This window comes from Vanacampus margaritifer, chromosome 7 (genome assembly GCF_051991255.1).
Source record: "Vanacampus margaritifer isolate UIUO_Vmar chromosome 7, RoL_Vmar_1.0, whole genome shotgun sequence".
Lineage (NCBI taxonomy): Eukaryota > Metazoa > Chordata > Actinopteri > Syngnathiformes > Syngnathidae > Vanacampus > Vanacampus margaritifer.
Window position 1 is genome coordinate 952,397 of NC_135438.1, and position 14,884 is coordinate 967,280.

General features: G+C 45.9%; 1 protein-coding gene across 3 annotated transcripts; it reads left to right on the forward strand.

Moving 5' to 3' along the window:
* Positions 1 to 922: 922 nt before the first annotated feature.
* Positions 923 to 14,273, forward strand: zbtb45 (zinc finger and BTB domain containing 45). Of its 3 annotated transcripts, none has more exons than XM_077571614.1 (7): positions 923 to 1,204; positions 2,498 to 3,364; positions 3,824 to 4,234; positions 5,523 to 5,663; positions 7,819 to 7,959; positions 9,289 to 9,556; positions 10,271 to 14,273. In XM_077571614.1, exons 2-7 carry the CDS (start codon positions 2,741 to 2,743, stop codon positions 10,657 to 10,659), a joined length of 1,974 nt encoding a protein of 657 aa, XP_077427740.1. In that variant the 5' UTR covers positions 923 to 1,204; positions 2,498 to 2,740; the 3' UTR covers positions 10,660 to 14,273. The 3 variants fall into 3 exon arrangements, with proteins under 3 accessions (XP_077427740.1, XP_077427738.1, XP_077427739.1); XM_077571612.1 differs by having other exon boundaries at positions 928 to 1,204; positions 2,498 to 3,373; XM_077571613.1 differs by lacking the exon at positions 923 to 1,204 and adding an exon at positions 1,540 to 1,637 and having other exon boundaries at positions 2,498 to 3,373.
* Positions 14,274 to 14,884: the final 611 nt, after the last annotated feature.

The window sequence follows — 14,884 nt, forward strand, 5'->3', positions numbered from 1 at the left end:
AGACAAAACGACTTTGCACTTGAAGGTGAAGACTTGCACATGCTTGACTTGATCCAATCTCTGCTCATGACCGCTCGAGTGCTCGTGTCCGTGTCTGTCACGTGTCCAAGTAGCAAGCGGCAAATGTTAGCCTTAGCCTAGAACTTATTTGTGAACTTCTGTGCTTTGTTGTGATGAATCCCGCATCAACTCTGACCAGGGAGGGCTGGAGTGTTACTACTGCGAGCGCTTTGTTGTGTATATTGTGTCAAGAGTGTGAATGTGTGTGTGTGGAGACTGCATGCCTTACACGCAGACGAAAGGGGGAAGGAAGCACGAGACGTGCTGCGTTTCATTTTCACGCGGAAGACGACGGTGACAAGTCAGTTCATGATTAAATTCTATTTTGTTGTGGAGAAAAGTCTGCTGTCTCTTTCTTAACGCATCAAGTCTACGCAGCAATGTTTAGCCTTTGTTCAGTGGTAAGAACCCCCCCCTTTACCATTTACAACAGCTCAGTAGCAGTGATGGTTATGCGGTGGATGCACTGATCTGAATACAGCAAATGACTGGTTAGCCGCTAGCCTATACACGATGATGTAAATAAATCACTCACACGAGCTATTCCGGATGCGTATGCTTGTGTGTCATTCCTGGGCGATGCGTTCAGGAACTTTCAAACCACCTGTTAGAGGCACACACAAAAAAGAGAGTAAAAACCCCATAATCAGGCATTTTCTGCTTATTGTTGTCTTTAATAGTTAAAAATCCAGCAGTAAGTCAGCCCGTAGCCAGCCAAAGCTGTTTGCCTCATTTCATCTTGAATATATCGAAACAATAGTCTTTGTCTTTACATCGCTGCGCGAAAAATGCGTGGGCGCTTGCAGGTGTTCCTGAACGCGACTGGCACCGTCAAAGGTATTGACAGTCCGACTTCCAGACGTCTTGTGAGCATGCGTGTGTTTCTTTGAGCGCTCTGCCTCTCTGTCTGCTCTTGCTCCCCCACCACCACCATTTTTTTCTTGCTGTGGTTTAAACATCACGTCCCAGCCGCGCTGTGTGTGTGGGCGTGCATGTGTTTGTTTCCAGCCCTCCTCACCACCACCACCACCACCACCTTCAGCCAGGCAGCTCAACTGCGGGCTTTCTTACTGCATCCACCCCGCTGAAGCAACAAAAAGACGATAAAGAAACAAGAGTTGAGAAGTGTCAGCGCACGTCTCAGGTATGCAAACGGCATTTAAAATCGTGCGTGCATGCTTACCGCGTGTGAACTTGGTGGTGACGTTGCTAAACCTTGCAGAAAAATATGCTGGAAGAGTAGCTCGTTAGCTCGACGTGCTAGCTTGACACTTAGCATGTAGCTAGGTTAAGGAACGTGGGAGGGGGGGTGTCGACCGAGCTCGGGTAGCCGCTTTAATTGTGAACTTTTAGCAGGCATCCGCGGACGTTTATGGAGACGTGTTTGTTGAGTCGACTGGAAATGAGAATTTTCGCGCGGATTTTCATGCGGCTAACGTCAACAGCTAGCGCTGAGCTAGCCTTGGCTACGTCACCCGGGTTTTGACTAAACTGCTCGATGACGTCACTCCGGTCAAACTGCTGCCAGCCTGCCACCTTCAAGTGGGACAGACTGTACAGAGCGAGTTTCCATGCATGTGGGTCCGACGTGTCTAATTCGTGTGCCGTTTCTTCTTTTTGTTACTCGGCTCAACCACGCAAGCCACCCTTGTTAATGTTTTGCCCACAAAGGGTTGCCTACTTGACCATTAAAACGAACGAAGCTGTCGTAGCTAAACGATCACAGGTGTCCGCGCACTTGAGTTCTCGTTAGCATTAGCTGCCCACTTACCTCGCTGTAATTTGAGATGATGGTACCAGTTAGCGAGTTAGTAGTGGTTTACATGTGAACGTTTGTTTGTTTCCAAAGCGAAAACAAATGTACATTTGATAATACGCTTGAAGCCTAACGTTTAAAGACGTTAGTTGCAAGAAGCTGGGCAACGGTGTTTTTAGGTCTCGCGAGATGTGTGACTGACCCCACCCATCATATACATATTTATAAAATTAACCGCTTTTTAACACATGTTTAATAATGGTCAAGTCAATTGTATTTTTTTTTATTTTATAGTCCGCTTTGCCGTTCCTAAAGTCAAATGTTCAAAAAGTTATTGATTTACATTTTTAGGCCATAATAGCAAAACAATCCAATGCAAACAACATCTGAAGAGATTTGTTAAACTTAAATAGGAAAAATAATAAACAATGGTAACTTCATTTTTTTTTTTTACCACAGCTTTGTTGATAGAGCCCATTAAGTGCCTGTGTGTTAAAATATAGTTTCTTACAGATTTAAAACTGGGCTTTGATGAGCTGAGTATAACATCTAAAACCGCAAACTACGCCGTTGCCATCTTGTTGTCATGTTCGCACTACCTGCTGCGGCGGATTACTCTTCCCCTCCCGAGCATCATGCTTAGAAAAGGGGAAAGCTGATTTTTGTCTTGTCCCTCAACAGAAACGGTGACAAGCGGCGGTCCAGACCACCCTGCTCCGGAGGGCAGCGACAGCAGCAGCTCGCTTCACACAGCGGCATCCGCCCCCATGACTCCTTGAGTCGGGACCCGGCCCCACCGTGGCCCATGCGCTGTACCCGTTTCCCTCCCCGTCCTCCTCATCCCTCAAGCTGACGCAGAATCCCAGGCACCTCCCTCCCCTCCCCCACCCCCACCCGGTCCCCAGCAACTCGCCGCCGCCCGCCATGGCGCCCGGCACCGAGACGGTCCACTACATCCACCTGCACAACTCCAGCCAGTCGGTGCTGGAGGCCCTGCGCACCCAGCGGCGCGAGGGCCTCTTCTGCGACGTGACGGTGCGCATCCACGACGCCTCGTTGCGGGCCCACGCCTGCGTCCTGGCGGCCGGCAGCCCCTTCTTCCAGGACAAGCTGCTCCTGGGCCACTCGGAGATCTCCGTTCCACCGCTGGTGCCCGCCGAAACGGTCAAGCAGCTGGTGGACTTCATGTATAGCGGCTCGCTTGTGGTGCTCCAGTCGCAGGCGCTCTGCATCCTCACCGCCGCCAGCATCCTGCAGATCAAGACGGTCATCGACGAGTGCACGCAGATTATCTCGCAGAGGAAGGCGGCGAGTGCGGCGGCGGCGGCGGCGGCAGCTGCGGCGGCGGCGGCGGCCGGTGGGGGGATGCTGGGCGGTGTCCTCCCCAAGCAAGAGGAGCGCGGCGGCGGCGGGAAAGGGAGGGAGAGCGGCGGCAGCTGTTCAGGCGGCGGCAGCGGCGGATATCCCAACTTCCCCAACTTCATGGTGGAGTGCGGCGCCAGTAACATGGGCGGCGAGAGCGGGCCCGGGCCCAGGGTTCCTACGCAAGTATGGAAAGTATGGGAAAAGTATGAAATGTACTTTTTTTTTCTAGGCCTGGGAAAAATATAAACCGTTGCATGGGCTGTTGTTGTTATTATTATTATTATTATTAGCACTAATTGGGGCCGGGCCACTTTTTTCTGTTTAATGCAGATTCTGATATTTAGTAGAGTAAAATTTCAACAACTGATTAATTGGCTGATTAATTAAAAAAAAAAAAAATCCAATGTAGAAAAACTAAAAATGTTGTTTCCCTTTTTATAAAAAAAAACAAAAAACAAAAACTAGGGAAATCAACCCATATTGGAGGATTAGCAGTTTTTGTTTTTTTAATAGTTTTAGTTTTTAGGACGGCGGCGCCAACTTTTTTTTGTTGTTGATAGTGTGGTTGCAACATTCTTTTTTAACCAGGGTTTAGGAAAAAGATTGGATTTTTTTTGTGTGGCTCTATTTCCCAATGCGTAGGAACCCTGCGGCCCCATGGAGCAGGCCAACAGCCTGATGGCGCTGGGGGACATGGGCGCGGCATCCCTGTGCGGCGGCGGCGGCGAGGGCCTGGGCGGCGGCCTCATGAAGCAGAGCCCCAGCTGCACGCAGGACGTTCGCTACAAGCTGCGCGACCTGCTGGCGCAGACGGCGGACAACGGGGCCGCCGCCCAAGCCGGCAGCCTGTCGGCGAGCTGCGGCTCCGGCGTGGACAGCGTCGGCAGGGACGGCGTCCGCGGCAACGCCGCCGACCTGGCCGACGAGCTGGTGGGCATGGAGCACTTCAGTGAAGAGGAGGACTTGGACGGCAGGGAGCGCGGCAGGGACGGAGACCGGGACCGGGGGCCCGCCGGCCACAGCCGCAAGCAGAGGCAGCCGCTTAGACTGCAGGTGAGCGCGGGTCGCCGGTGCGAAGTACCCGAAAGGGAGACTTCAAGAATCTTTATTGTCATTATGCAAGCGTAACGACATTTTGTTCCAGCAGCTTTCGGCACAATTTAAAAAGGCACATGGTTCAAAAACACCAAACTAGACTACATAATAAATAAATAATTAAAACGTTTGACTTTTGAGTTCAATATGTGAAAATCCACGAAATAGAAATACACTTTTCAAAAACATCCCAGTCATTTTTTTTATCGCATTTTTTGTATTTTCTCCACTGTGCGTTGTTAAAATAGATTTGTTACTTTTTCAACCTCTGTCGATCATGACTCGATGTTTAAAAAAAATGACAAAAATAGTAGTGGTGCAACGGATCACAAAAGTCACGGTTCGAATCAAATCACGGATTTGATCCACAGATTGGATCTTTTTCGGATCAGATGCTCTGAACCAATGGCAGGACACTTTCATGTTGAGAAAAAAAAACACGTAGGTATCGGTATGGTATCGGCATCGGTCGATACTGCGAAGCTGGTTGTCGGAATCGATGGCCAAAAAACGGTATAGACTCTGATGGGTGACCACCGATACCAGGTATCAGTGCCAGTACCTTAAGGTACTTACGGCGGTAACCGATATCATTATCGGCCGCCCTTCTGCGTTGTTACCATTAACTTTATGCAATTTTTATGAAAAATAATTCTAATAATATATTGGGATGTAGAGGTCTTTGAGTTTTTCTTAAATCAACAACTTTTGCTCAATAATGAATGACAATGTTATCATTTTTTGTTTGTTCAAGTCTATTATTTTCAATGTCAGTATTGTAGATTTGGGGATGACTAAACATTTCATAAGGTTATTTTATACAAAAGATCTGACCATGCCTGCAGGGTTCACAAACTTTTCATATATATATATATATAAATATATATATATATATATATATATATATATATATATATATATATATAACACAACTATCTGTACAGAGCGCGAGTGCTGTTGCTATCTCTGGTGTGGGTGTAGGGATGGCAGGGGGGTTTATGGGGAAGGGTTGCCATGGTTACAGCTTTCAGGCATGCAGAGCTGCATCGCTTTTCTTTTCTTTGCTTTTTGCCTCCTCTCGCACTGCATTGCCGCACATGACTGACATGTCGGCGCACAGTGCGCCTCTCCCTGGAAGCTGTGGACGTCTGCGTGCTCACCGTGGGCCGTTAACAGACGCGGCTGCTTTATTTTGTGTGCGCGTCTCCCCCCCCCCACCACATGTCATTTCCGTGTTGCGTCCCAGGTGCTGGGAGGCGGCGGTGAGGGCGTGGTGGTGAAAGACGAGGGCGTGCAGGACGGCGACGGGGCGGCCTTCGCCCTGGAGGACGGCCGGCGGGACGGAGAGCAGGGCGGACCCCAGGGCGCCATGGCGGGCTTCGGACAGGTGAGGTTAGAACGGACGCATTTGGAGCGTGCGGCGTTGCTCGTGCAACAGACCGCATTAAGGGAGAAGGCAGCTTGTGCAAACAACGGCGTGCATTATGGAAGAGCTGGAATAGACGACGACTCGCACCCTGCTGCAGCTTCCATACCAGAAAATCACTTTGATGTCGGTTGGCTTCCTTATTATGACCAGCGGCTGCTCATGTGGTGTGCAATGAAAACTGAACTAATGGATTCATTCAAGATAATGAGAACAATTTCCCTAAGCTTTTATTGAAAAATGAAAGGGATGCACGATAACTGCTTTTGTTGCACAGATAAGCCATCACTTCCTGCTCTTCCACCCAATATCCAAAAATGATTATTTATTTATTTATTTATTTTGCAAGCTACAAACAAAACTGACCCCCAAAAAACTCGAGCTCAATGCTCGTAACTGCTGATGGGAAGTCAGTGTGCAGGCTGCCTTCTGAGTTTCCACCGCACGAAACAAGAATTGAAGAGAAAGTGACGAACATCGCGGAACAAAAACGGTGGAGCAATTCTTGCGGAGGATTCAAGCCCGTTTGGACGATGGAGTTTCGCCTCCAGAGTCGCGTTGCTCCAGAAATGAGGCGCTTTCGCACCCTGTTTGACGACTCATCACGTGCGGTGTGAAGGTGCAACACGTGTTCGAGGGGCCCGCGTGACAACAAGTAGGAACGGCGTCATTAGTGGCGCTTCCCAAAAATTGAAAATGGGGAAAGTCTCCCCCCTCCCTCCTTTCGCGAGCCGACGAAGCCGCTGCGAGGCAAACGGCAGGCACGCAACACTTTGAAGGAAGAACCTGTGTGACCGGGAGGCCCTCCGCCAAAAACACGCCCTCATCTACTGCTTCGCAAGCTTTCCATGTGCTAAGTCAAGGCTAGGCAAAAAAAAAAAAAAGGGGGGGGGGGCTTGCAAATGAGATCAGATTAGTCAACAACATACAACAAATCATATGCCTCAACGGGGGGTTTTTGGTTTTCCTTTGACGCTTTCCAGGCTTTTTGTGGCATAAAGTGCAGGTCAAACTGACCTATTCCCGATGAAACTTGTTTAGCTCTTTGACTGCCAAAAACGTTAAATAACGTTTAGTAAAATCCTATGGAGGAGTGCCAAAGACGTTAAAAGACGTTTGTTTCAAAACAGAGGTGAAACTAACCATTTTTTATTGTTGATTACTGAAAAACGGAATAAGGTAGAAACAAACTTTTTTTTTCTGATGAAAGATGAGAGTCCAATCTTTCATTTGGTAGTATGTGTGTTTCCATAGTCCAAACACATCATTTTCTATGGACCTTGAAAGATCAGTCAAAAATGCTTAAATCGGCTGGCACCCACGGCATCCCTTTTCTGAAAACGACTGGCAGTCAAAGAGTAAAAAAAAAAAAAAGAAGGTTTATTTAAAATCTTAGCAGCAAAAATGGTTGATTTTTATTGGGATGTGTTGTTTCAACCTTAAACAAACTGACTGGCGAACATTATTGCCGTTGCTGACAAACCAACCGAATCCGGAGGGTTAAGCCCACAACGCTGCACATCACCTTTTGTTCTTAAAAAGTGTGCACTTGACTTGACTTGCGTTCTTCAGGCGTCTAAAATTCAGCTTGGCCCAAAAACTCCTCTCCGAGTTGACAGCGTTCGTCTCCGTTCAAACCAGCGCGGCGGCGCTTGCATGATTTATTGTGTTCATTTTCAAGGTGCCGTGCGTGCGTGCGCGCGTGACTGTCGAAAGCGGAGGGGACTCGTCGGACCGCAGGGATCTGTCACAACCGACAGCTTAATTGCTGTCGGCACTAAAAAGCGGCCTCGGCTCGTGAAACGCGCGCGGAAAGACGCCCGGCGATGCGGCCCGACCAGTCCGATGGCAGCGTTCTTTCCGACGTTTTGTGCAATTATAATAACCATTTAAAAAAAAAAAAAAAAAAAACACACACACAACATTCCAGGCAGGGGTACGTTAAAGAATTAAGAGCGTGACTCCGCGGCTCAGACGAGGGCTGCAGTCATGGAGGTGAGCGTCCAAAGTTTTCTCGCTCGCTTCCCATCCAGGACGGGCACAAAAAATAATTTGGGGGGGGGGTTGGGGGGAATGCCGTGTGTTTGATTGTGACCGCATGTGTGTCGTCTTCCAGGACTTCTACGACGAGCAGGGCGTCTTCACCGAAAGTTTCTGGCCGCAAAGTGAGCCTCCTCAAGCCTTGGCATTTAATCCCAGAGGACGGGTCAGCAAGCCTTTGACTCCGCCCCCAACCTCGCAGTCCCTCAACAACCAGGTACGTGCGCGCTTTCATACTGTGTTTGATATGGATTATTAATAGTCGAGATGGCCGATCATTTGGAGCCATTATTAACTTTCACAAAAATCGCCGTCAAAAATAAATAAATAAAAAACTCCAACTCTTAACTTTGTTGATTTTTTTTTTTAAGCATATGTTTAAGATTTGAAAAATATTGCAGTTTTAAATTGGAGTTGATGTTTTTTTTTGGCAATAGATATCTATATAATTTCTAACAAAGTTCAGTGACCTCCAGGGTTATTATAGTTTCGAAATTTTCATTTTAGTTAGTTTTTATTTCTTTTTGAGTTTTTGTTTTTGTAAATTGAGTTAGTTTTCAGAGCGGTTCTGTTAGTTTTTACTAGTTTTAGTTATTTAAAAAATGCTTATTCGTAGTTAGTTTTAATATGAGTTTTTTTTGTTTTTGATTTTGTTTTGTTTTTAATGTGTATTACTTTTTTGTATTACTAGACATTTTGGCTTTAGCCAATGATGCGAGCTAGCTAGCTAGCACCCCGGATTAAAGCCAAACTGTGACAGGGTTTTGACTTTCTGGACTTGCGCAATATTTGATAAACAAAATGGTCAAATGAAAAAATGGTAACGCATTTTTTACCGAGCGTTGCATTTGGTTGTCGCCTCGAAGTGACATCATCTGAAGCTGCTTTTCTATTGGCTGCTGCTAGATGACGCCACTTCTGTGTGACACTTTCAAACGTCCTTATTCCGGTTAAATAAATATTCCTAAAATCAAAATAACACAGTTGCAAACTTTTGCTTTTGCGTTGCAAAACAATCATCAGCATTTTGGATACTACAGACCAATTCAGTAAATAAATCATAATTAATTTGTAAAAAAGAAAAAAATTCTTGGTGTGTCAATTTAAAATGAAGAGATGGAAGTAAGTCATTGATTTATTGAAAAAATAATTTAACTCTTTGACTGCCAGACGTTTTCAGAAAAGGGATGCCGTGGGTGCCAGCCGATTTAAGCATTTTTGACCGATCTTTCAAGGTCCACAGAAAATTATGTGTTTGGACTATGGAAACACACATACTACCAAATGAAAGATTGGACTCTCATCTTTCATCAGAAAAAAAAGTTTGTTTCTACCTTATTCCGTTTTTGAGTAATCAACAATAGAAAATGGTTAGTTTCACCTCTGTTTTGAAACAAACGTCTTTTAACGTCTTTGGCACTCCTCCATAGGATTTTACTAAACGTTATTTAACGTTTTTGGCAGTCAAAGAGTTATTGAGAATATTGCTCGTCACAGCCCTAATAGTTGTTGAGCAACCAAATGTGACGAGATGCTCGGCCCGCAGCTCCTTTTCCAGTACCCGGTGAGCCAATCGCAGCCGCCGCCGTTCTACATGGGCGGGATGGACACCATGGCGGGGGCGGAAGCCGGCCAACAGGCGGTGCCCCCCGCCCCCATGACACCAGTGCCGCCCGCCGCCACCAACACGGCCGCCTGCTCTTCGGGCCCCTCGCCGTCCTCCCAAGGATCCGAGACCTCCTTTGACTGCACGCACTGTGGCAAATCGTTACGTTCCAGGAAGAACTACAGCAAGCACATGTTCATCCACTCTGGTAAGTACGCAGCATTCATCTTCTTCTTTTTTTTAGCGCTATATAAGACTTTTGTGATATTACAATTTAAGCGGTACTTGGTGAGCTTATTATAGTTTTGCAGTTTTCTTTTTTTTTTTTTAGTTAGTTTTAATTATTTTTTTTTAGTTTTTATTAGTTTAAAAAAAAAGCTTAGATTTAGTTTAATTTGAGTTAATTTCAGTATTAGTTTTTGTTTTATTTTGTATTTTTTTAATGTGTATTACAATATTTAATAAACATGGTAAAATGAAAAGATCACTTCAGTGTGACACACTTTCAAACGTCTTTATTTTGGTTAACATTGAAGTAAATATACTTCAAATCATCCCCAAAGGCTCATGCATTCAATCAATTACCAAAGACCAAAACAAAGGACATTTTTGCTATAATTATAGTTAGTTTTGTAAACATAAAATGTAGTTTTTTCGTTTTTTGAATTTTCGTTTTATTTTTTTTAACTAAAATAACCTTGTTGGTGAGGCACAAATGTTTTTTATGGTAAAAGAAAAAGTTTGAGAAGCGCTTCTAGTCTATGTATGTTGCGTACATACTAATGTGCACGACGTCTCCGTCCCAATCGCGCGCTTGACGTGACGCGACGTTCCTGTCGAGCGGCATCCCTGAAGTCACGCGAGAGCCGAGCGTTCGCAGGCCCGCAAATGAATTGTGCTCCGTGCGCGTGCCTGCCCGCAGGTCAGAAGCCTCACCAGTGCTCCATCTGCTGGCGCTCCTTCTCCCTGCGCGACTACCTCCTCAAGCACATGGTGGTGCACACGGGCGTGCGCGCCTTCCAGTGCTCCATGTGCGGCAAGCGCTTCACGCAGAAGAGCTCGCTCAACGTGCACATGCGCACGCACCGCGCCGAGCGCACCTTCCAGTGCAACGTGTGCCACCGGGCCTTCACCCACCGCACCCTGCTGGAGCGCCACGCCCTGCAGCACGCCCCCCAGGCCCCGCCGGGGCGCGGCGCCGACATGACCTCGCCCGCCAAGCACAGCCCTCCCTCCATGGGGGGGCCCTCAGGTATGGCCGGGGTGGGCGGCATGGCCAACATGCCGGGCCACGGCGCCGCGTCCAACTAGAGCCGCCGGCGGGGGCGCGCGTGCCGGGCCGCTCGGCCCCGGCCGCTCGGCCCCTCCCTCCAGCCGGCTGACAGCAGAGGTGGGGGTCGCCAGTCACGTGACTTGACTCGAAAGGGACGCTTGCCTCATTCAGCCATTTCCAGCAGTGAAAAGTTCATATTTGGTCATATTTGCTTTATTATTTTGTCAGGTACCAATAATACCTTTAAAGGATTTTTTTTTCCCTAAGCCGTGGGAATCTTTGACTGTCTCACGATTCCATTCCGATTATTGGGTCTGCGATTCGATTCAGAATCGGTTTGATTGACAATGATTTCTGCCTGGAATCATAGATGTGCAAAGCATCCTCATGCTCTACTCCAGTCGGACTGGCTAATGCTAATTAGCGCGCCACTCGTGGCACTTTTAGAAGTAGCTCCGACCAACAACTTTAATTAACTCTTTGACTGCCAAAAACGTTGAATAACGTTTAGTAACATCCTATGGAGGAGTGCCAAAGACGTTAAAAGACGTTTGTTTCAAAACAGAGGTGAAACTAACCATTTTCTATTGTGGATTACTGAAAAACGGAATAAGGTAGAAACAAACTTTTTTTTTCTGATGAAAGATGAGAGTCCAATCTTTTTTTGGTAGTATGTGTGTTTCCATAGTCCAAACACATAATTTTCTATGGACCTTGAAAGATCAGTCAAAATGCTTAAAATCGGCTGGCACCCACGGCATCCCTTTTCTGAAAACGTCTGGCAGTCAAAGAGTTAAGAGCCACTGATCTGACCTCATTGTTGACGAGAAAACCCTCAAAGACGTTAGCTAGTTTAATGTCAACTTGGCTCACTAAGTTTTATGTTGAATTTGTAGTTGAGCAGTTCATAAAGACAGTATGGAGACGGATTGTGGACCTTTTACACAATCCGTGTTCCTACTGCCACCTCGGCCAAGTCCAATTTGTGAGCGCAAAGTGGCTCCGATTGTATGACTCGACTCGACTCGACTCGACTGGCAGCAAATGAGACTCCCGGCGTGACTCGCACATCTGTGACTCGGCGGCACTCGCACCTCTGCCTCACAGTCCGGACGCTTCCAACGGGGCTCCCGCAGAGGCTCTTTTGGAACGCAACGCACAACTGCTCACAAGCGTATTTCCTCATCCTCACTCTACTGAGCCCGCGCGGCCCAACAACCTCACAGTATTAAGCTACACTTGAACACTTCCACAAAAAGCCTGTGCGGGAACGCCGTCCCCGGCCCGTCCTTTTGGCCGTCTTCGGTGAGGAGGGCGGGCGATGCGGGTGCGGGTGGGCGGATGTTTACGGGCGGGGGGTGTTCTTGAGGAAGCTCTGAGGAAGATGATTGCAGTTGCTTGTAAAGGCTTCATTCACAATCACTTGATTTGCTCTCGAAAGGTGACGCCGTGACGCCCCCCCCCCCCCCCATTACCTGCCGGAACAATTGACGCCTCAAGTCTTACGTTCCCAAGATAGGTGGCAAAATGTGAGGGACGACGTTTACATGCAGTCACTATTTAGCTTGAAGTAGAGCTGTCAAAATTAATCGGCAAGTCATCCATCATCAAATTGAGCCACAACTATTTTAATAATCCAGTCATCGTTTGGAGCCATTTTTTCATTCAAAATTGTCCAAATCTTCGTCTGCCATTTTGGTTGGACGTGGCCATTAAAGCTCATATTTCCAAGGCTCCTTCAACTTGGGATTTTGTCTCGATTTCTACCAGATCAGAGCATGGCTTTTTTTTTTTTTTTTTTTTTAAATCAGACCCTGAAACCAGTTTCTCAAACCGCATGAAATTTGATAGACTTGCCAACCATTAGACCTCAAAAAAGACACTTTTGCTTCTGGTTTGAAGGTTCCAGGTTCCACACGTCATGTTTTTTGTTAAGCGGTTCGAGAGGTAAACCATAGCGAATTTTGCTTGACTGCCGTTAAACGTGAGAATTGCAAAATCGTCCATTTTGTGGACATTTCAGGACCCCCAAATGCTCTCTGGGACTTAAATAAGTTGATTGTGAATGAAATCAGGAAGTAGGAAGTCAGCATCGGCCGGTGGCGTGAAAGGAAACCATCGCCTTCCTCCATCAAGACCCTTTGGTCACAGTTCCCAAGGGCGTCTACTTGGCTGCCCCCCCCCCCCACCCCCCCACGATCAAATACCTCAAAATAGGATGGACTCCAAATAGGACATGTTTGGAAAACATTTCAAGCTTATTTTACACACACACACACACAAGCTACAATTACCTCGGCGGTCCAAAGACGGGCTTTTTGTGTCATATTGAAGCTACAACAGTTTAAAGCCTAAAAGACGGATCCGTTTACATTTGAAAAGTTTCATACTTCAGTGTAAAAAAAAAAAAAAAAAAAGAAACAGCGATACAAGCGCTCACTTTGTTCTTTGTTTGCTTTTGTGATGCAGAAGTTAAAAAAAAAAAAAAAAAAGCTTTTTAACGTGGAAGAGCCATTGAGAGGAAGTGAAAGTCGGTGGGAAAACTTTGACAAATCAGTGATTTCTATCAGGATTATATATATATATATATATTATTGAAAATAAATAATGAATGTTTGGTCGTATTTCGGGGCTTTTCGATGTTTATTGCTCTCCTTGAGGCACAAAAGATTTTTTTTATTTTTATTTTTTAGTCAAACTAAAACAGAATCATGAAATTGTACAATCACCCCTCAAAGAGTTTTTGACCAAGTCAAAAAATGGTGATAATGTCAAGTTATCACATTAATATTTATTGCAATTTGATCTCTATGCACACTTAAGCTTGCACATCCTGTTTCTTCGAGCTAGATGTTGTCGTCCCCCCCTCAACCATTTGGCCTCTTTTTGTTGCCCCCCCCCCCAACACCCCCCACCAGACTTGAATCAAATGATTTTCCTACACAAAGATCTTGTGGTGAGCGCACTCTAAAGATTTGACATGAAATGTCCCCGTGGCGAAGACGATGCGCACGTGCTGTCCCGTGATAAGCTAAATGTCCACTTTGAACGCCAAACCTCTGGTGCTTTTTTTTTTTTTTTTTTTTCTGTGGTGCGGGTGGGGCGGGGGGGCTGTTATTGTTGTTGTTATTGTTGTTGTTTGTGTTCTCTCTCTCTCTGGACATATTTACCTCATTTTGTCAGCTGCCAACAACACGCGGGGCGGCGCTCTGCTCAGTCGACTTAACAGTGTTTTGAATTGATTTTTGTTTTTTGGATTTGATTTCTCCTCAGCAGCAGAAGTGGTTGTGGTGCATTCAAGGACCCGTGTACAGTACTGTAACATGTCGGCGCTTTGTGACGTACTGTGTGATGCCTTTTCTGTTCTTCTTCTTCTTCTGGGATGTTTTCTATAAGAAATCCTCTGATGAGCATTGGCGGTTTTATAAACTTGTCATCCTTAAAAAAGAAAAAAAAAATCCCCCCCGAAATAAAAAATAATTATAAAAGAAAAGCAAGCTGATCTTTTCTGTACAACAAAGGCTAAGAGGCATGATTTTAACCTTTTTCTGACAACTTGTAGATGTCGTAGTGGATGACTTTAATTGAATTTGAAAACTGATTGAGTGATTTCAAGGATTTCTTTCTCCAATTAAACGTCTTCTATGACTGATTTCCCTCGTCATTAATTTTGTGTTTGTGTGTGACTTGAACAAAAACAATGTACATGGAGTCCTCGAGTTACGACGGAGTTCCATTTCTCCGCTGGCGATGTAAACCGAATTTCGACTTAAGTTGGATTTCACCGTTAAAGTAAATATTTACATCAAAATACTTTGTACAGTAATTTTTAAAAAAACATATTTGCGCGACAAAGGTGAGCAGGGAACAATATTTTGTGTTTCACAAAACACGGAAATGTGACGCGCCTAATGGCGAGCCCACCTGCTAGATGGACGGCTAAAAAAAAAGTTCATCTCGTCTTCATGTTTTTTCATTTTTAAGACAAAAAAGGTTTTCGTTTTACTTTGACTACATGCTGCGTACACTGTCAACTTCCTCAGATGCTGTCGAACTGACAGTTGAGACGCGTCCTTTTTCAGGACACGTCTAAAACCGTCTGTTCGACATCTTCTGAAGAAGACGACGTTGGGCTTCCGTTGCTGGAGACAACAAAACTTTAAAATTGCGTGATTAATGATAGGAAACGAATCAAAAGGGAATGCTACGGACGAGTCAAGTCGAAACGACGTAACTCGACCACCTTGTAGTTAGTCGTAACCG